Raw genomic sequence first — 23206 nt, 5'->3', positions numbered from 1 at the left:
TCTATGGATTGTGTGCAATACATGGAGAGAGTTAGATGTTTGTTTGACAATGGGATCTAATTCAGACTACCTGGGAGAACCTAAGCTGAAAGCTGCCTGCTGGCATGTACTAGATGTTGCTGGGAGGACAAAAGGCATTGTGAAACCCTGCCTTGTCCAAGGACCTTGCTGTATGCTGCAGGAAGGTATCTCCAAAAGCTTGGGATCCACAGTCTAGATATATGTTCTGAGAGTAGGCACTTTCAATGGTTTTTTGGAGGGAAGAGTAAAGCTCACTCTTTAAAAAAAAAAAAGTTAGAGGAGGCCCAACAGTTACAGAATGCAGCTGGCATAGCAGTCATTCAGTAGAAGGGACTTGTGTGTTCAGTTTTCTCTTCACTCTAGGGATTGCCTTAAACCCTAGAGAAAACATTTTGGTGGATGTTTCCTGTGGAAGCCATGCCACTGTATAGCTGGGACCTCAAGATATGTTGTGCAAGGGGGAGGGAGTGTCATGCCACAGGGCTGTGCACAGCCATCTGAAAGGGAGGAGTACTGGTCTCTGCTCCTTGCACTGTGCAGATTATTATACAAACTGGAGGTGAAACATAAAACCAGTCATTTAGGCAGAGGCTGGAATTTTCCGAGGTTAGTGCCCTGACCACTGTGTTACTGCTTCAGGTGTTTTTACTGATCTTGGGAATCATGACTTACCTGTTACACAAATAACATGCTTCGTGAGGAAGGTAAGTAGTACCTTTCCAGACCCAAAAAAGTCGTAGTGGGTGAAAACATTTTTTGGTTTCATTAAAGTAACTTAACTAGCATGATGCGTCTTCATATCCTGAAGTATTTTCTTTTGACTGTTTCAGGATGAAAATGGTGTTTCTTTTCTGATGCACCATCCCTGCAATACCGTGTGCTGCCCTATGTGTGTGTAAACCATAGCATCGTGAGCATCGTTTGGAAAAAAGGTAAGTGTATGTGGTGTTCAGTGTATCAAAACAGAATTCAGTTTATTCTCATGGGAACGAGTTGGTTAATTTGTGGTCACTAACAGGAATAAGCAGTTGTTAGTATACCAATACTTTCATACCATAGCTGCTGCAGATTATCAACTCCCATGTTGTGCAATTTTATGCTTATTTGTGTCAGGTGAAAGTCAAGCACAGAAACTGAGAGCAGAGAGCACATCTGTTGAGTAGAAAGTTGCTATTTTTACATTTTCCAAACCAGAACTGCACTTTGTAATATGAATGTCCCCTCTTCTCTCCTTGTCACTTTTGGAAAGATAATAGAAAACTGCACTTCCAAAGAGTAAAGAACGTAGAATGCTCTAGAGTTTCAGTCTGATTCAGTTGGATTGATTTTACCATAACTCTTTTCAAAAATAAGAAGCACTTGTGATAGCTGAGTGCATTGAAGCCTAATGGGTTTAATTTATGTGCAGCTGGGCTGTAACAATACTCTGAGAGCCATTACAGCTGTGCCTCTCAACTGAATGGCTTTGTACAAGCCCCTAGTTAGTGATTAAGCTCCACACAGTAGCTTAACCTGGAGAAATTCACAGTGTTTTATGAACACCTTCTGTGCTAAATGGCAGCAACTCCTCTTTGGAGGCAAATCCATTTGCTCACAAAATGGGTCATCAGAAGGTCTGTTAATATGCAGAAAAATATGCATGATGGAGTATAGTTGCATCTGATAGACCACCATTGTGTGCCAATTGCCATTTCACTAGGCTGTGGATGTTCTGCTTGTCAAATTAATTTTGGCTGTACTAAAAAAATGGGCTAATACGGGCTTGTCCCACAAGGTTTGATGATGATGCTCTGACCCAAATAGTTTTTCCTTTAAAGGAAAACATTGCAACAAATGTAGGACTAACAAAGGGAAGAGAGTGATTTGTATGGCCTCATTTGGGCAGGCTTTGCCTGGTAGAGGTTGTAGAAGATTCCAGTGGTAAAAATAAAGACATTTAGAATAGATTTTTTGTAGAGAAGTCAGGTGGCCTTGCAAGGGTTTTGTATTTTAAGGTGGCATATCAGACTTCCTCCTCTGTAATGTTTGTGGTCCCTCCTTCAGATCCATGGGGTTTTTTTGCATTTTTATGATCTGTTTTATTGCCTGTACCTTCATTGAAGCTGTGGCTGGAGATGAGGTAGGTGGTGTTGGCAGCATATGAGCAGATGTGATATGACTCTTTTGAAGTCTTACATAGTTAGCATATTTGCATGGATGGGTCCCCACTGGTACAGTGTTGCTTAGTATAAGAACAGGCTCTATGGGACCCTACAAAAATAGGAATTCACGAGACAAATAGTAAAAAGCTTAGAAGAAGAGCATTCATCTATTTGTTTTTGGGAAGTCATGTAATATCATGCATAGCTATGGACAGCCTGGCATGGCATGACAAGATCTGTACATGACCTGGGAAAAAACTTGGAGAAGAGAAATGTATTTTGGAGAAATGTTAGGAATCCTTCCATCTTATATTTGTTACAGTTACAAGTTGTAGTCTCTCCAGTCTTAAAATTTAATTGGGTAATGATTAAGAATGAGACACAGTTTGTTAAAATGATACCTGAATATATATATCAGGTATTGCCTGAACTTGTTCTCTCTTCTTTCGTTTATCCCTGGTTGCTGTGCTGGAGCCTACGGTTTGTCATTCCTTCATCTGTCTGATGGTAGGGATTGTATGATACCATCCCTCAGGATGGGGCCTAATAATATGCTAAATAAAATGGGCCTGATGTAAATGTGTGTCTTAAAAATGGCAGAGTATATTTGTTTTGATTGCCTGTGATTATTTCCAACTTCTTGTTTGCTAACTTCAACATGGTGAATAAACTTTTTTCTTGTTCTTGTTTTCCCTAGTATCAGAAATCCTGAAGCAGAGCTCCTCTTAGTTTCCTATTTTCTTGGCAAAGCAGCATAACCTAGTCATGTCCCCAGGGAGGCTGCCCTTAACATACTTTCAGAACTTGGGCTTGAGGAAGGGAAGCGCTACAGGGTAGAGATCCTGTGGCTCTTGAGACACATATGTTTGGCACGTGGTTCAAATACACTTCCCATGCTAGGTAGGACAGCAATGCTGTGCCTGGCTGTGAGAGACAGCAAGCAGGGGTGGATGAGTTGCTGCCCCTGCAGAGTCCAGCAGCCTTCCCAACTCAAACTTACAGAAGAGTAACATAACTCTTATGGAAAAAATATTATTGTCTGCCTGTGGAATGCATTCTCTTCTCTGCTCTTTAAAGCTTATGGGACATATGTCTTGGGGTTTTTGGCTCTCTGAGGATTTTGATGTATGATTCATAAGGTTAGATCCACTGGATGTTCTAAATGGTATGGACTAGCATGATGTTAATGCATATCTTCTCCTCCTGATCAATTACAGTGTTTAGAGAAAGCTGTTTTTTCAATACTAAAGTGGCTGAAATTATCTTTTTATAGATTTCAAAAAAGCAGTAAGGGAACTTTCCTTGCAGTTTTTGTAACATTACATGTAAAAATGTACAAAGATGATAAGTGCTCATAAGTCACTTCAGTATGGGATAAACTGATTTCATAGGTAATCAGAGAATTATGTCATTGTTTAAGGAGCTTAAATGATAATCAAAGATCACACAGCCTTTGTTAGGACTAGCAACTAATTAAAAGAATGATCAGTCTCTGAGAGATACATAGTTAAAGGCTTTAAAGTGATGGAATGCTATTTATTCTGAAACTTTGCAGTATCACTTAGAAATTCTCAAAAATGGATAACATTACTTGGATTTACTTTACAAGTCGTGTGACGCAAAATTTAGCTTGAAGTGTGCTGTCAGGTGGTTAGATTAAACAAATTTATTTCCCATTAACAGTAATTTTGAAGAAGCTTTTCAAAACCAAAAAGGGTTTGACCAACTACTGTAGGTTCCCTCCAAAAATTATAACAATAAGTTAGAAGTATAGTTCTCTGTCATTTAGAGGCTCAAAGAAGATAGCTTCATACTAGTATGTCACAGCTAGATAGAATATTCTTTATGGCAACCTCAATATCTGAGCAACAAGAGTTTTTTTATCTGTTTTATAATACTTTTAAATTTTATAAGCGTTGTCCTTTTAAGAGGAAATTACAGCCTTCCCCATAATCAAATTGGAATTATTAAAATAGGAGATTGGCCATAATTTCAATCAGGATAAGACCTAAAATATACTTATGTGGTTCTTACTGTAACAAATGACCATGGGAAGATCTTGGAACATGACTTTCCTATGCTGGTCACTGAGCTGGGGAATATTTCATCTGACCACAAGCCACATCTATCCCTGTCAACTTAATGAGGGAATACACATTTAAGGAAACAAAAGGAAATGGCTCTCCCTTGGGACCTTGCATTGTTAAGTTAAGTTGTCCCTAAGTGTTTTTAGTACATCTGTTTAAGGTTCATTCTCTGTTTCAAACTTAAAAATGTCACTTAAAATTCCTAATAAGGAAAATCCTGGTTGGAGGAAGGAGTAAATACCATTTTCACCAATTTGTATCACTTCATGTAAAAAAATCAGTCATTAGTTTCATGATTCACAATTAGTTGCAAGAGATGAAAATAACTTCCAAACATGATCTAAAATGTCCTAGAAGATATTCTCAGGAATTCTGTTACAGCACTGTATTTTATAGCTGAAAAATATTAATGACAATGAAATTTACACTACTCCATTGTTTTGACCCTTTCACTTCTTATCTATGTGGCAAAGTAAAAGCCTTGAAATATGCAATACTATTTTCAAAGTGTGCTGAAAGAACCAGAGGCTCAGCGTATTTGCCCTAAGGCTGGGGTTTGGGCTTCCAGCGGTCAATGCTCTTTTGTGCTGTGTCCACGACACTGTTTATGAGGTATTTTGGAGTGATTTATGAGTGTTGCTTTTAGAAATCATATCCTCTGGTAGCCTGTATGTTTACAGGACACTTACTAATGTGCTGAAATGTAGATGGTGAGTTCTCATCATTGCTGGTATTTTCAAACTTTCAAAAAAGAACATGGTGAAGGGTAGAGGAGTTACATAAGTTGGTGGTAAGGGAATCATGGAAGGGAAGCAGCTGCAGAGAGACTGAAGAGCATTCTAGGAGTTACATTGGCAAATTGAACTGCTATGCGTGGTTTTTTTTTTGAAGTCAAAATCATGATGAGGGAACTTGGCTGAATTCCAGTCCTATAGTAATAGGTGCAAGTGTTTAAATTGTTGCGAAATTACTTTAATCTTTGACATTGTTTTCCATTTCTAAAGTGCTAATGTACAGTGAAGTACAACAACAGTAAGGATTTACAGGCAAAATCAGTGGCAACTAGTACCCTGGAGAGGTACAAATAACACTGCACTGCTCTCGTCCACTCTCTGGCACCCATACATGCAGCTAGCACACAGGTATCACACACATTCATACATGTTTCCCCTGCCCACCCCCATATTTATACATTCTTTCTATATACATATGTGTTTGGCTGTTCCACAGCACTTCCACAACAGCTAAATAATTAGATGTGCACTTCCCTGGGTTTATGCAGCGCCTTCCCTGCATTCTGTTCTTGCTTTAGTAGCCTCTCTGGCAATTGACTGGTTAACCTACACTACTAAGTGTTAGCCCCTACACTTTGCTGCTCTTGTGATATGAAACTGCCTTACTGACTTCCTTCTAGGGCTATAGTGAGAAACTGTGCAAAGGTCCGTTTCTTCACCTGGGCTAGACATCAAACGGGTTAGTGTACAAAGAGAACAGACTGTTCAGAATCTGTTCATTCCAGAATCATGTTTACTCTACAGTCAGCTTTGCCATTCAGTGTGTCACAGATGGTCTCATGGTCCTCACTGCTGGAAGCTTGGCTGCCAGCAGGAATGTGTCCATTGCGCTCTGTTAAGAGATTGAAGGTAAAGAACTGGTATGGGTCCTTTTGTCTGCTGCCTTCCTGTAAGGGGCTCAGGAAAGAGTTGGAGTTTTTCCATTCTTGGAACGTGCACATCTCCATATGCGGGTGAGTGATTTTGCTCAGGTAGCCAGGGCTGGGAGATGCTGAAGATAATGTCCTCTGACTGCCACTTAGGAAACTCCCGCTGTCTTCCAGAGAGTCCTTCCTAGGATGTTCAAAAGAGCACCGATTCCAGTTTCTGTAGCTGTAGGCCCACCAGCCCAGCTGCTTTCGACGGTGGCACTGACATTTTAGGATCTGTATAAAAGCCCTCTTGAACTCTTTGCTTGAGCAAGGGTAGATGATCGGATTCAAGCAGCTGTTAAAGTAGCCAAGCCAAAAAATCACCTTGAAGATCGTTTCAGGGGGCTTCAGAGCTGAAAACAGAGATCCTGTCCAAATGAAACAAGCAGAGACAATATCTGAGATAATTGGCTTGCTTGCCGTTAGGAAGTGTAAATGTCGCATCAGATAGCAGTTAGAATCTGCTTACTAAAAATCTTAAATGCATGTTGCTTTAATTTTTGGTCTTTTGGTAATAAAATGTTATTTTTATTATTTTTAAAGCTAATAAAGAAATGTTTTCCACTATCTGAAAGCTAAAGGATCACGTAACTAATGTAGTATTAAAAAATAAAAACTAGTCCTTTTGTTTATATGTACACATCTGTTGCACTAACATCTATTGATCCCAATGAAAGATCAAACCTCCATTGTCCAAGCTGCTGCACAATGCACACGGGGAATAAGGTTGTGCCTTTTTCAAAGAGCTTTTGAATACCATTTTTGCAGAAAAAGATCTAACTGTTCCCACGCTTTTCGGAAGGAGTGCGTCCAGACATACCTTATAACTTCTAATACATTCTCTGGCAGCTCCTGAACATCACCCTATTTATCTAGATTATTATGATAGTACAAACCTCTTGAAACCTGAAGTTAATTGTGGTACTTCCCATATCTCAGGTATTCATAAAAATGGTGTAACCCGAACAAAGAGGTTATTTTATGAATACTTCCTCTTCTGTTCACAATCAAATAATTTCCCTAAAGAGGCTGCCCAAATGAAAAACTCCTACTGAGAAATGCATTTAATGTACTTTTAGTATTAAAAACATGCAATTGATCAGCTAAATTTAGCAAATGGGGCTTTATAAAAGAACGTTTGACACTTTTAAAGCAAAACAGGCATTCAACAGTTATCCAGCTGGGAAAACACCTTTGTGTCTGGCTCAAGTAATCAAAGAGCGGGGATTCAGGAGAGAATTCTATCTCAAGAACTGGAGTTAGATCTGAAGAGTGTTTCAAATGGAAGGTGACACTCAAGCCTGAATGTCACATCTCTGAGAAGCGCGACCTTTTACACTGGAGTGGTTTCAGATTCCCTGGGCTGTGAAAGCAGCTGAGTCAGTTATGGCTGTCAGGATGCCTTAGTGGGGAGGGATATGATTCTAGGCATATTTCCCATCTCATAGCAATGTAGAGGCCATGGCTTGGGCCTCAAAACTATGCAAAAGCACTTCCTAGCTTCTTGGGTAAATAGCTCTTAAATGCCACAGCAGATACCGCTGTTTACCTAGTTGACAATGCTGGCCTAGTGCTGACTACAGAGGTCTGAGTCTCCTTAGCTCACAAGCAAGCCAAAGGGAGGTAAGTATGTGTCATTCCTTGCACATCCACTGCCCTCCTGAGTGTGTCAACTAATCCCTGAGCTGGCTCAGAAGAGGAATTAGGATGCTGAGATGGCATCACCTATCTGGAGAGACTCTTCTTCCCCCTCACTTGAGCAATAGGAGTCAGGAAAGATCCTGTGAATCCAGAATAATAGATTAATAGATTTGTTCCCTGGCAGTGCTTTAGGATGGTGCCAGCTAGCACTAGCTCTTCCTAGGGCCTCAGAGTTAAGCAACATGCTAGCCCTTAACATTAAAATGGAGGTTTTAAATTACAAGGTTCGTCGTATTTCTTTCATGACTCCTGGACTTTACTGACTTTTACTTCATGTGCAAGACTTTTGTGAGTTGAACCCATGTCCCTTATTGCTTTGTTGCTGCTAGTGATTTGCAGGGTTTGACCAACGCCTCTTCTGTCCATCTGATGGAGATCCTACATCTGTCCTGATTGATACTGCGGAAAGTACAGAGTACAACACGTCTAACATCAGAGAAACTATGCACTGTATTTGATAAACTTCCGACAGATAAATCAAATCAATGCAAGCACTTAAAACTGTGTCTTGTGAGTCTTACATACTCTTTGATGAAAGATTCAGCGACAATTCATGTGATTCTATGGAATAAGCCACTAAATAGGTGTTGAATTCTAACAAAGCTTTAGGAAAAGTTGATCTAAGTTTATAACTGCAGTCAAGATGAGGAAGATGTTCCAAAATCTCCCACATGCACAGTTGCAAACCTTTCCAGGATTCATTTTGTAAATAGTAATTGCTAATTTTCCCTTCAGTTTAGAGAAAGGAGAAGCTTTGTGACTTTACAAAAGAAGTACAAAGCAGGATTGTGTACAACAAAGAACTGTTTGGAGCTCATACTGACAAATTTCTGAAATTGATTTCTACAACTCCTGTAGAATGTAAATGATTTTTATCTCTTAAAGCCCAGTAAACCTTGTGAAGTGGCTAAAAAGCTCTCATTTTTTCTTATGTGTGAATGTTGAAAGAGCAGTGGTGAATTTTTCCAGATCAGTTGGTTTGCCTTTCTCTCATTCTGTAACAATTGAAAATCTACACGACATAACCAGGTTTAAATATTTTTAGGCAGGTTAAATACGGACAGAGTAAATACCATGGTATAGTTTTCAATAAAATAAAAAAAATAAAGAAGTTTACTGAAAAATTTTGTGAAATTCCCTAAAGACAAATAAAGTGAGCTAAGCTATAGAGAAGAAACCTAGGAACCAAAGCAGATAAATGAGTTGTGCTGGTATAATCTATATCGCACATGAACCGACTAAACTACATACAGGAAAGACTAAGAGAGCAAGTAGGGAAAAGGTAAAAATCTGAGTGCTAAAAAATGGCTAATCTTTGCAAACTGCTTCAAGAAGTATGTGTTCCTTAAAGAAAAAAAGGTAATGAACTTATGCTTATCTTTCATGATAATCTATTTTTCAAATACCACTTGAAAAAAATGACAGAAGGCCATTTTCAGCAGCTGCAGCAAATATTTTCAAAGCTCTTTAATATTAAAGGGCAGTAACACAAAAGAGCAGAGAATTTCCTCATAGCAGCCCTGACTCATGGAGGCACCTTGTGTTCAGGCCTGATTCTAGAAAAATTACTAAGCCCCAATCATTCATTTAAAAGTCATCATGACCCTATCTGAGTCATTAACAGAAAATCTGGAAATAGATCAGTTTGGAAAGCTATGTGGCCCTGTGATTTAAAAATAAAGATCAGTAGTTAGCATGTAGTAGAAAATTTTTAAAACTAAGAAATTCAGGAATAAATGTCAAGGAGTTAATGATGAGAACACTGATCATTAAACACTACTTCATTCTCCACTTTTTCCTGGTTCTGCAAACAGCACAATGCTAGTGTTGCTTGACTCTTAAATTATACACAAACTAGTGATTAAGTTTTCGCAATAAGACAAGGAAGTATTCTTTTCTGAACAAGGAATATTAATTTGATAAATAAGCAATTGATTTATAGACTGGTGTGTTGATTGCATGTATTTCAGACTGATGTATTAGAACTGGATAGAATTCTTCTGAATGCTTCTACCCTTCCTTTTATATATATATATATGTACACACACACATACACACATGTATGTAACTGCTCTGAAGGGAGATGGATTTCATCGATGAATTTCTCTCTATGGTATAATTTGCTATTCCTAGGTTTTTTTCAAAAATCGTGTGGTAGATGATATTCCAAGAAGGCCCTAGCATTAAAAGAGGTCACTGCAGTCCCAGTGAGAATAAGTTCATATACAGAAGCATGACTCATTTGCTCTCAGATAGCACTTCTCATCTGTCAATCATCCTGACTTCGTGCCATCCTCCTGATTTTACCACTGGGCAATCTGAGCTGGGGGAAGGTAAAAGCAATCAGCTGAAGGTCATGTACTAAATTATTTTCACCAGTAAGAAAGTTTTTGTTTTACCACAAATAGAAGCATGAAACCTGGCATGACTCTTCTAACCACTAGAACTCACCATGGGTAGTACAGCGCATTCAAGTAGTGTGTTTGGTGGGTCCTGCTACCTTTGCCACCACCAAGAGAAGTCGAATTCAAGAATATTTTCTGAGATTAACAGAAACTGGTTGATGTATGTGATCAGATAAATTGCTGGCCCTGCAGAGGCTATATGTGCTGACTACATGATTGTAGTAAAACTCTACCTATGAAGGGAACCATGGCTAATGAAGGGATCCTCGACCACCCAAAGCTATAGATGCTCTGAAATGTAGTAGTTTTGTAATACAACTTTCATCCTGGTGAAGGAAAAAGGACTGAGGAGAGACATGGCAATTTGTCTTTAAATATGTACCTGCAAAGGAGAAGGAAATTAAATTGTTTTCCATGTCCAAAGTGTCAAATATATGAAGCACAGTGATTTGAATTGCAGCAAGACAAACTGAGATTATGGAATGGGAAATACTTTCTGTCTTCCAAGATAGGAAAATTCTGGAACATACTGCCTAAGAAGGGTGTAAAAAGTCCAACCCTGGAGACTCTTAAAAACAGAGTGGACACATATCTACTGATTTATGTATAGCTAATCCAGCCTTTGGTTTGGAGGATGCCATGAATGACCTTTTCAGATCCCTTCTAGTCCTACTTTCTCTGATTAACTCTGCAGAATATAATTGTGTTCATCCGGAAAACTTTACGGCTTAAGTTCTGGCACCCCAGCAGAGTTTTACATTTTCAGTACTGGAATCCCACTGACACTGTAGTCTTAGATCCCCTTGGTAAATATATCCATTATTTAGGTTGAGGATTAACTGTTAGAAAAATGGAATGTCTGAGACAGATACTTATTTGGGCACTTATTCTCTTCAGGGCTTTGGAAAATTTCTGAGTTTTTGTGTTCAGTCCCTCCTTCCTCAGTGGGTGGAATCCCAGCCTGAGTTTTCTACAGAGAGAAGAAAAGCTGTTCTTTAGTATCCAGAAGGTAGTTTAGATGGATGTCACTATACATGCCACGTACTTCTAAATATAGTTTAATTTGGTGACTGTTATGCAAAGCTTTTCACCATATAAAGATATGCAAAATATTTTGACTAGCTTGTATATTTTTAACATTATCCTTTTCCCTACCTTGTTCTTGGAATAACAACAGTGCCTTTTATTTAGTTGCACACATGCTTTACCTCATAATTAACCTGTCAGGGCAAACAACTGCAGGCTCTTTTGGTACCTTGATAAAATGATAAAGCTAAGCCTATTAGACACACTCTCTAAACATCAGACTAATATTTCCTCTCTAATCTCCAGCTACTTTCCCATCACACTCTGATAAACAGATTAGATATTTCCCTGTACTGGTTTAGATTGCTTTTCAAAATGGCTGGAAAATTTTGTGTATGATTATCTCCTCAGTGATTTATTTATGATGGGGGTAGCCAGAGTGACTTCCCTACTCAAACTGATCTCTCTCCTGATGCTTCATGTTTAACAGCTTCACTCTAAGTGAGTGTATGTTTTCTATTTTCTTTTATTTTTCTGCACTACACCCTGTGATTTATTAAACACAGCACCACAGTTTTACCTCTGATTGCACCATTGACACCAATGAAGTTTTTGCAAAGTCTGTGTCCAGCACAAATGGAGAACAGGAAATATTTCAAAAACTCAATCAGCTTGATCGGTTTTGGTTGTTAGCTGGTTAAACCATTAGTTTAACCAGCTGTGCTCACCAGACTTGATAGAGCTATTCAACTTGGAAATACACTGAGCAACAGCAAATATCATAAAAAGGAATTAAGAAGTATTTTATTTAGTAAAAGCTAATTTCTTTTAGGGTCTGTCTGGATCTTTATAATGAATGCTTTATTACACAGAAAGTAAGTAAAGCACCCTCAATGAAATTAGGGAACATTGTGGAAAACAATTTGCCATATTAATTGTCTTCACATATTCTGCAGAATATCTGGCCAGAACATCACTGAGACATTAAAATTCAGAGTCCACTGGAGTCAGTGGGAGTCTTTGAAAGCCTGTGTAAAAGTTCATGAGGACTTCAGTGGACTTTGGAAGAGTCCTTAAAATAGCAGGGTGAACAGCAGGAAAATTTTCTGGACTGGCTTAATCCCAATACTCTTAATTAAGGAAAACCGTGCACTGAAGCAGGTTTTGACGTAGCCCTCTGCAGAGGAGAAACACAAACACACACACACACTCTCTCTCTCTCCGTCATTCCTGCTGCAGCTGTAACTGCTGGTAGCTGCCAATGGCTGAGTTACTGCTGCTTCTTAATGAACAGGGAAAGCTCAAGTGCTACATGTGGGTAGGTAGTAAAATTCTCCCTGTAAAAGTAATAAGCTGCCTCTGACCAGAGTTGTTACGAATATGATTTTAAAGAATGGGGAAAGGATGTGTTTGCCTTTCATTTAAGCTTTCTGTGGTCCTTTTTACCACATGCTTAGCCAAGTCAGCATGCCAAGGTTTTAAAGCTAATTGGATTTCTAAAGCTCCTGATTTCTTTCCTTCCAGCATTCATTGTTTGTTTACATTCCCCTGGACTTATTTAATATAGGAAAAAACCCCACAGTTTACAAACAGTAGAGGATGAAATAGGGAGTATGGTTATAAAATTAAGAGTTGATCAAGCCGTGAGGGACTGCGGGCCTTCTGGAGAAGAGGGTTAGGATAACAGTGAAAAAAGATCTTAAGAAATAGGAAAAGCATCCAAAATCAACAGAATAAAATTCAATAAAGAAAATGAAAGGAAAGATGGTTAAATTACAACTTCTACAAACAAGTAATGATGGCTAGCATTTAGTTGTGGTTTTTGAGCATGTTGGTGTCTCTGTAGGATGCCTTGGGCTGCATATCCCAGCAGTGCCTGGGCTGCCATGCTGGGGGACACCGTGGGAATCCACAGTAACCCCGCAGTCACCAACATGGTGCAGAGCTGCGCTTCTGTGTTTGTTGGTAACTTGTGTGTGTGTTAGGGGAGAGCACTTTGCTGTTGAGGAAGGAGAAATACCAAATTAGGAATAATTGACTAGATAATGATATTGCAGAAGATAATGTGAGAGAAATACAAATACAAATATGATGCAATTGCAAGTACAGCAGTTCTCATTCTTCATTGTATTAATAGGTATGTTACATATATGTCCAAGGATTTAGGCCAGCTATTAAGAAAAGTCCTGAACAGACTACCTATAGCAGTTGCGGGATTCTCTTTGCCGGAGCCTTCTGTCCCTACAGTGAGCAAACGCTTGTGAGGGGTGATGAAGTTTTGATGAAGGGGTGATGAAGGGTTGGATCATTCAACCAGTCCTCAGCCCCTGAGTCTTTCATTTCCCTGTTTTCCAGTTGAGGCAAGGAAGTCACACAGAGAAATCTCCCCTAACTGTCCTAATAGGGAAAAAGTGGTTTATACTCATTCCTCCACCCCATCCAAAAAGGGATGTCTGTTAATAAACGTCTGCAAACCAATACATTATTGATATTAACTAAGCTCAGTAACTCCTACCAATCTAAGGCCTGATCCTGTGTAGACAAGTTCTTAAGCAGGCAAATGAAAGTAGCAGACATACACAAATGCAGAATCTGACCATAAAGATCCCTTATGTATATGTTCATGAGTAAGAGCGAAACCCAAGAAAAACATTTTCCTTACTGTCTCATAGTCGGAGAAAGGTTATTGTTTCTGGGTTTTTTATCTTAATTAAAATTCACAATTTCTTATCATCCACACTGTCTGTCTCTGATAAAGGGTGCCTCATATTTCAGATCAACAAATCACTTCTGTGAGACCTGCATCAACTTCATTCACAATGGCTCAAATTTGAGAGCCTTTTAAAGACTCAAAAAATATAGATTTATCTAGAATGGCCAAAATAAAACCAGGACTTTACCTCCTTTGAAGCTTTGCTGATGGAAATTGTAGTACAGATAGGGATCAGCTCTTTTCACTAAAACCCAGACTTGCTACGCTTCTTATATTATAAGCGATTGCAAAGCAGAGTCGGTACATTTACATTTTTAAAGGGACAGCGCCTACATATTTAACCGGAGAGCTACTAACATTGGTATTTGTGGCATGGTAAGATTGTCTCTGATTGACAGGCAGAAGTTAAGAGATAATCCATGATTTCCAGAGATTCTGCTCTGGTCTGCAGTCCGTGACTGTCCTTCCTACGGCGTTATGCAAAAGATAGTGTTGATGCCTAAAGCACTGAGAGATGAAAATTATTTTTAAAAACTTATGGTACAACAGACCATTTGCAAGTTGGTGTTTAGAAGAGCAATAGAAAAGACACATAGGAGCTTTATTTGCCCAGCCCAGAAAGAAAAAGAAAGGGGAAAGCTGTAGTTTAAAAAAGAACAATAAAAAAAAAGAAACAGGATTTCAGTTTTTCATGCCTCACCCACAGTTGTCATATTAGCAAAATTCTGAGTATATCTTAAATAACAAAATATGGAGAGACAAGAGATGGAAGATATATGAGATATGGAAAAATTCCATCAAGCACTTAGATTTTTGACACAAATCCCACATATCCTTGTATATACTAGTCTACCACCTCTCAGTCCAGAATAGCTGTGATGACTTACATCATGGAGAGAATTCACTTGTGTTTAAATTGTGTTGCCCTCACATAAATATGATAAAATCAAGATCAATTTTAGTAAGAATCTTGTTTGGTAGTCTAAAACTGACAGTAGATAGGGACAGAAACATGATATTATTGTTACTATTATTTGTTCAAAAGAGATACAGACTTTTGCGGTTTTCTAACTAAAAAGAATATGGGCCAAGTTTATGCTTGTTTTGCAAAGGATTAGCTGATTAAGGGAGCACAGAAAAGACATTTCATTTATTATACTTAAATATCTTCAATTACTGGACATGCTTTGATGTCTTTTTCTCCCCTTCTTGCTTCTGACATAAGTAAGGCAATCTGTCTTGGACCTTGTAAGTAAATAATAGGACTCTAGCATGGAATTGAATAACACATCTACAAAGTTATTGTATGAACTTGTATTATATTTTTTCTCTTTTATTACTTAGAGTCTGATGGTTATTGCTTTGCAGTTTCTAGGTATCACTTGAAAGCCCATCAAAGTAGCTCAAAATTTTGCAAAGAGGAGGACTTTAGTGTAAACATACTAAAAACCTCATCATTTTTTGTTCATATCTGTATTTCACAGATAGATATACTAAAGAACATGCAGCTGAGATCCTGAGGTGTGGCCTCAATGCTTTAGGACTGTACAATCTATAACTTTACTTAGTGCTTCCATCATGACTGCCAACCTGAGCAATATCACATGTGTTTGCATCTGCCATTGGCATAAGGACCTTGTGTCCCCTGTCTCGCTGGATGCTGGATGCTGAAAGCAGTGTTTCCTCTGAAATTATCGCTTTTTTCCTATTTTTGATTTCAATAGTTTTGAGGTTTTCTGTTGCTGCCCAGTGGCTCAGTCCTGAATTATTTTTTTCTTGGAGCTTTCTGATCACCCAGCATAGGAGTTGCTGCCATCCCTGAGGCTGAATAGTTAACATGAGTTGATTTCTTTGTATTTTCTCTGTATTGCTTTACATATTTGTTTTTGTAAGACTGTACACTTTAAGATTTCCCTTTGTTCCTCCAACCTACAAATCAAAAACCTACATAGGAAGTACCCCAGAATTTGTGAAGTTTCATCTGCTTTGATAACAAAAAACTTTGTTCTAAAAAATATATGTCTGTAAATAAGTGATAATTTGCATTCTTTGCAAACCAAAAGGCTTAAACCAGGGCTTAAGGAAGGATATTTTAGTAGTAAAATGAATCATCTTGAAATAATGTAGTCCTCCACGTCTGGCAAAACATGCTGTACTGGTGAAGAAATGCCGTTATGATGTTTAGTTTTACAGGAATTGGCTAGAAAATAGGAGGAGCAGGTTCCTGCTATCACCTGTACAATTGAACATTGTACCAAAGATTGACCTGCAAGTGGGCAGAGGGTCAGATTGCCACATATATCATTACTTAGTCCAAATTCTGTATAACTATTAACTTGAGGGCATCAAATCTAGACAGCTAGGCTAGTTAGAGAGGGGAAGAGTGAGCAAGGCACAAATGAGATGAAAGACAAACCAGGCCTAAAGCCTTGCAGAAAGCAGAACCCAGTAGCATTGACAGCACTGGACCTAATGCCTTGAAGTGTTTCCCATGGGAAACTAAGTGGCTTAATTTGGTATTCTTGGTGCAGAGATGCAGAGGTTGGCCTGATGTAACATAAATCTACATACTGTACTTGAATAACATTTTATTTTAAGAATAATTTTGTATTGGCTGACCTGTAGCATGCAGAATATTTTTATGTTTTTTTTTAAATTATTTTATAGAGAGGTTTCAAAAGCTTAATATATAAGGATAGTCAAAATAGTTGTATCTTCATTATGAGGCACTTGGGACCTTATCCTGCTGCCAGTTAAGTTAGAAGAATTTTGTTTCTGACTGCAGTGGATAAGATCACAGGTTTTGTGGGAGCAGGGAGAGTTAGGCTCAGAACTGGGAAGTCAATAATGCTCTGCTGATATCTACTGGAGTTAAGCAATAGGCTGGAGAAGTTAATATGCTTTGGTTAAAGTACTGGAGGTGGTGAGTTTTCCCTTTGGAGGGGGTGTGTGTGTCTGGGAGAAAATTGGCAAGCCACTCTGATACCCTAATTAACAGGAACGAGGCAAAACTTTTACATAGTAGGCAGAGGGAAACATATGATCCTTCATTTTGGATTAATTTTTTTAATAAGAGCATTGGCATAAAATTGGTTTTTCCTTTGTTTAAAGGAGTGAATTTTAATGAGTGTTACCTTATTTCTAGTCTTTAGATAAAAATCATCTATTTTACTCAGCACTTTTCAGCAATGCATATTTAATATAGTCCTGATGCCTAAGAAAGGTTTTGTATGAGGGGGAAGAAAAGAAACATTTATTTTAAAGAAGAAAGATACTTACTTTTCAAAGCTGAGTCACTGAATTTATGGCACAAGAAGTTGTCTCAAAAAACAAATATGTCTTCATTTTGTTTTTTATGTTATACCACAAATAATATTCAGTGGCAAGACAACTGTTTACAAAGCCATGGAGCATTTATGAATGTCCGCAAAAAGGATATTCTATAGCTCTATTGCTATCTGGAAAGAATATCTAGTAGCTACTGGAATAAAAACAAATTTCTCACATGATTCTCTTTGATACCAGTTTTGCTGCATCATCAGGTGCTTAATACTAACGGCAGCATGGTTTAGTCCTACAAAAAGAGATTGTGGGTCATTCTTTGCACTGAACATTTCATGATGCTCAGTACATCATAGTGTCAGTGTTGTAATTCCTCTCTGTAGCTCTATACAGAGCTCTGTCAGAGAGTTTTCCTTGCAACACCTTTTGATTCTTGCTTGAAAAACACCCTGTAAGTGTTAATACTATTTCTTTTCCTTTGTCATGGAATATTTATTTAAGCAATATCCCTGCTTTCAGCAACGCATTAGTTCCCAGTATATGTCTGACACCTGATGGAATAGTCCTTTGTCAGGAATATAAAAATGGGTAGCTGCAGAATATATTGGAATGCCAGAGTGGAAGAATTATAATTTTGGCTGAGAAACTAGTAGAAGAGCTGAGAACACTTTTAATATGAAGGAAACTCATCTACATATAAGCAGATTTGTTAAGATGTGGTTTTGGGCTGTTGCATAAATAACGTTTACCGACTTGTCAAATGTTTTGTGGTTGGATCCTCAGAGATTCAGAGCTGCTCTGCTAACGCCACTCTGCAGAGTCATGGCATTACTGATTGAACACAGAGCAAAAAAAAATAAATTGTAAAGATGCGGATGTGAGGGTATGATTTGGGTTAAGGGTGCAAATACGAGGTGTGAAAAATACAGGCTAAGTAAGAAGCCTGTCATTCCAGTATAGTGAAGGTAAATATCTAGTCTGGACTAAGTAGCCGAAAAGGTATGATAGTCTGCAGTCCTGCACTGGTGAGCGAGTGGGTTGTGACTAAGCAGCCCAGGGCACCTATGGATAGTTTTGTAAATCATCAGTACCTTTTGGATTTTACAGTTTGCCTATCACTGAAGTTGATTCATACCACTGTGTGCTTTTTGTAAGGGTTCATAATAGCATTTCATTTAATTTTCTGACTTCAAGACACAAAGCAAAAGATTTCTGGTATAAAGAATGCAGCACACAGCAAGCTCCTTAAGGAGTCTTTCTTCACTGCTCTACTCTCTTCTCCAGTTAAGAATGGCTGCATTATGCCAGTCAGGAAAAGGTCTTTTCCCCACCTGTTGTAGTGAGCAATGTTTTTAGTTATGCCTAGCATCATTAATTAACTTTGCACTGATACACAGAGATGAAAAGCACAAGTTTCTGGAGTGTGCTGGATAAATTAAAAAAAAGAGATCAGAGAAACGGAACAAAACCAGCCCAATTCCTAGTCAGCAAAACAAAGGGAAAGTAACTACTATTTAAATGCATTTGGATACTATATTGGTTACCATGTATTCCTTTTTTTCCCCCTTCCTTAGACTGAAGGCTGTCAGTTAAGTCCTGGGCCCCAGAAAGGATTTCTAGAGGACAGGAGAGCCAGCAGTCTATACTGCAATGCCAAGATGCTGATTTTTTCACTCTTACAACTGACACAATAGCAACGGTTTCTGAACCTCAGCTCTGTGGGGCACCAAGTGCTCACAGCGCTGAAGTATGTTGGGGGTTACAGGCACTCAGTCTGTGTTGGGTCAGAGCCCACAGAAGTGGGTTTAGTCCTTCAGCCCACCCAGCACCTCTGCCAGCACACAGCGTGCTGTGGTGGAGGCTCTCAGCCTGTCACCTCACTGATGCCTTGGACAGAATTCATATGAGACACAAAATCATGACAAACAATAAATTCTCCACTCAGGTGTTTAAACCTCCCAGGAAAGACCAGGGGTTTTGAAATAACTTCTCAAAGGGAAAACTGACACTCTTTCAAAAAACTTGTTTCTTACATTGCTTCTGCCCAGTGACCACAATGTTTTTCACAGATTGGTCTGCATCTGTGTTCGTTGAACAGTGTCAGTAGCTGTACTGGCTTCTGCTAGCTAAGGATAAACTCTACTGCATTCACATTTGCTTTTTTTCTCCAAAGTTCCTTCAATAATTCGAAATCGAGGAGAGAATCTACTTTATCAGGGTATCGTGACCTACTAGCTACATATCTAGTACTACTACTGGTACCGTATGGTGAAAATCTATTTCTATCCACAGCTATATATTTTTGCAGTAGTTGGAAACTGGCTCTATGTTATAAACTTTCTTTAAGAGCCAGCACAAGGACTTAAATTTCAGTAGCCAAAGAGAACTTAGCTCACAAATTTCCTTCTGTTTGGAATTTTTCACATCCTTAACATTAGCTTTATGCAGATACTGAATCGTAAAAATTTTTAAGTTTGTGATACAATAAGCTAGAGATTATAAAATTGCCTTGCAATAGCTTAAGTAATTGTCTTGCAGTAAAGATTCTAGTCTAAATGATATTACACATTCACTGAAATTGCAATTTTATAACATTTCACTAAGACTAAGTTGCTGAACTCAGTCTAGTTTTCTACAAGTCTCTCAAAATATTCGCTTACCACTCAATTAGAAATGTTTTGTTAGGGTAACTAAGTAAACATGAATACAGAACATTAATAAAGGCTTTTTTTCCCTTTTCTTTTTCCAACTCTTTCCATATTTAGGCTGCCAGATTGTCTGTGTCTCAGAGAATTTGGACAGATATTTTTGAGAGCTTAGTAATTCAATGTCTTGAGATATTCCACTTCAGAGTTAGTGCTAGTATTAAAGACAATACAAGCAAATTTCACAAGGACTTGGGAACACAGAGCAAATCAAAAAAGCAAACAAAGAGCTACATCAAATACTTCAATAATATTTTAAAATTGCAAGTGAACAAAGTACCAAAAGCTTACACGGCAAACTCCAGAAATGCCTGAAGAGACCTATTGAAATCAATGAGAACCTTTCTGTGGGGATCAGAGATCTTCATGTGTTTGCTTTTGGGATTTGATCAGTGATGTTTGAATTAAAAACTGGAACTTTTTCAGCTTTCCAAAGCTCAGGGGAGTTTTGCACCTTATCATTAGATCAGGTTCATTTCCATTTAAGATAGCTAATAATGCCAGAAGACCTATTGTATTATAGTCTGAACATTTAACAGTAAACTAAAAGAAGAACATTTCAGTGCTGAAATTCTTTTTGTGTTTGTATCTAGGATTTTTGTTAAAGCATCCTATAAAAATGTTTCTGAAATATAATTCAATTCAAACAAAGACCATAAAGGGGGATTTAATATATAAACTCTGAAGATTTTGTCTGAGGACTACCTGATGAGTAGACTTTCTGCAGGCTGCACACTTTGAAAAAGTCAAGATCAGAAGTAAACTACTTTCACTTCCCTTCCTTTCATCCATTCACTGCATTTCTCAAAATGATATCTACTTATCATTAATCTGATTTTTTTCTATGGTATTTTTATAGTAAACAACTGACCCTCTTCATCCCCTTCCCATGGCAATCCCTCAGTTACCAACTTACCTAATGGCAGGACAATGAAGAAAGGTAGCCAGCACAAGATAAACATGCCAACCACAATTCCCAACGTCTTGGCCGCCTTCTTTTCTCTAGAGAATTTAAAAAGTTTGAAAGCTAAGGAGTTCCTGGGATTGTGACCCTTGGATTTGGTACTGTTTAATGCGTCCTCATGAATGTTCCTGTAATGAATCCGTAAAGTCAGCTCCTTGGAGTTGGACATTTCTTTCATAACCCCAGCTTCCAGGTTTTTAGTAGTCCTTTTTGCCACTATGTAGACCCGACAGTACATGACAAGGATGACGATTAAAGGAATGTAAAATGACCCCAAGGAAGAAAACAAAGCATAGAATGGTTCTTCAGTGATACGGCACTCTTTGTCGTCCTTGGGTGCTGGTTCTTTCCAGCCCAAAAGAGGGCCAATAGAAATCACCATGGAAAGGACCCAGACACCTAGGAGAGCTAAAATTGCCCTTCTTCTTGTTACCAAAGTTGGATACTGGAGAGAATAACGTACCCCTATATATCTATCTATAGAAATTGCACATAGACTTAAAATAGAAGCTGTACAGCATAGCACATCAACTGCTGCCCAGATATCGCAAAATATCCTCCCCAAAACCCAGTAGCCAAGGATTTCCAGTGTAGCAGAGAATGGAAGGACAGTAAAACTCAGCAACAAATCTGCTATTGCAAGGTTAATTATGAAATAGTTTGTAGGGATTCTTAAATGTCTATTGCAAGCAACAGAGAGAATTACCAAGATATTACCTATAATAGCAAAGAGTATAAAGGCACCTAGGATAAGCCCCACAATTATTGCCCTACTGATATCCAAGGCAGGTGAATCCAGATTGCTTGCTGTCTCATTGGAGTTGTTTGCAGAAAGATTGCCATTATTTAGCGCAGACACTTTCAAATATCCAGGTATTGATGAATTGGATTTATCGCCAAGGTAGGTATTCATCTTAAAAATCATCCTCCATAGCAAGTTACGGTTGGATCCCTTGCACAACACGCAGATGGTTTGAGTTCAGTTGAAAGTTATCTCTCTACCCAAGAAGTTGTTGCAAAGCCCCGGCCAGTTTTAGATTGAGAACTCATCTCCCCAGCAAGCTGTCAGCTATGAGCATGTAAAACTTGCACAGCGTGAAGTCCTCTGAAGCCTGTCAGAAATAATTGGCTCTTCAAACTTGCTTAATTTCTCATACGAACTCGTTTAAACAGAAATTATCAGGCAGAAGTCTTGGCTGGAGCTCGAAAGTAGCTGTTTCCATCATGACGTCCCTGGAATAAAAGACAGGTTTAATGATTTCCCTTGTGCATTTGTAGTTCTGTTGGAAGGATGCCCCTGTCTTGCTGCTCTGACATGCGTCTCCACGAAGGGTTTGTCAGCATTTAGGCAGCTCTGCATGAACTGGCTGGCTGTGCTCACACTGCCTGTGCTAGTGACATCACCGCGCCCGGCCCCGTCACAGCGCTAGAGGGCAATGCAGTTCAAGTTAAAACTTCCATATCAAAGTGTGAAAGCTAAACAAATGGAATATATCAATCTTAATTAAAGCATTTGCCACATAAATCTGGATTGGAAACCTTTAAAAAAACAGCTTCATTATCTGAGAAAAATATACTCAGTGGGATGTGGTGAAAAAAGCAATTTCAGTACAAAATGATCTAGTGCCCTTTGCCTTTCACTCAACAAGAAAATGTATTTGAGTTTATTTTGTAATCAAAGTGAATCACATGCCGTTTTAGAGAACCAATCATCTCCCACCTTCTAAGGACAAATAGGTAGGTTCCAAAAACCCCGTAATCCGTAGATTCAGTATTTAATGATGGCATAAAAACATACACGGAGTAGTTTGTTTGTAATTGTAAACTTTCTGTTAATAAAGAAAAAGTAACAGATTATAAAAATTAAAATCACTATTAAGATCTTTATATTTGTTCTGTACTCCTGTGTACCAGGCATGTCTATGGCTTCATTTCCTCTCTTCTACCTAGATACCTTTTCTAAGCATAGATGCATTGTGAATCCCAGCCTTGAACAGAACTGAGCACCCTTACCCACAGCCAAAGTGAAGGCAGTGAAAAGTATTTAGTAGTCTTTTCAAGGCACTCTATGCTGAAGTATCTTCCTGTATCTTTGCTAAGGGCTGTGAGATCACTGAGACTGTTGTTAACTCATTGTAGCTCTGGGAAGACCTACAGTATCCGGATTTATTTTTTATTTAATAGGTTTTAATGTTAAAAACAGTGGTTTCTTGGTTTCTTCATTTTCTGTAGCTTTGGGTCACCAGGTGGGGAGAAATCGCAGATCTTTACAGCTCGGTGCCATTAAAAACAAAAAGTGAAAGATTAGCTGAACATATAACTGCCAAAATACTGTTCTCAACTTTCTGTCATCAGATTATGTCCTACAGCTGTTGTCTGCAGTACTCTGGGTTACTGTATATTGATTTTCCTGTTACAAAATGTACTGTGTTTAAAATAAAAGGTTCATTTTTAAT

The 23206-nt window shown here is 38.4% G+C and overlaps 1 protein-coding gene across 1 annotated transcript; it reads right to left on the bottom strand.

Moving 5' to 3' along the window:
• Positions 1–1356: 1356 nt before the first annotated feature.
• On the bottom strand, positions 1357–22321 carry ADRA1B (adrenoceptor alpha 1B). The gene is made up of 2 exons (XM_054217634.1): positions 20703–22321; positions 1357–6322 (listed from the first exon to the last, which is right to left on the bottom strand). The coding sequence occupies exons 1-2, from the start codon at positions 21673–21675 to the stop codon at positions 5760–5762; spliced, it is 1536 nt and encodes a 511-aa protein (XP_054073609.1). The 5' UTR covers positions 21676–22321; the 3' UTR covers positions 1357–5759.
• Positions 22322–23206: the final 885 nt, after the last annotated feature.

This window comes from Rissa tridactyla, chromosome 11 (genome assembly GCF_028500815.1).
Source record: "Rissa tridactyla isolate bRisTri1 chromosome 11, bRisTri1.patW.cur.20221130, whole genome shotgun sequence".
Lineage (NCBI taxonomy): Eukaryota > Metazoa > Chordata > Aves > Charadriiformes > Laridae > Rissa > Rissa tridactyla.
Note: the sequence above shows the minus strand (reverse complement) of the source record. Positions and strands in the feature narration are given on the sequence as shown.

Coding starts and splice junctions, on each gene's coding strand:
- ADRA1B (XM_054217634.1), bottom strand. CDS start 21,675: ATGATTTTTAAGATGAATACCTACCTTGGCGATAAATCCAATTCATCA. Junction 6,323..20,702: donor CTTCATTGTCCTGCCATTAG/GTAAGTTGGTAA, acceptor TCATTTGGACAG/GATCTCTGTTTTCAGCTCTG.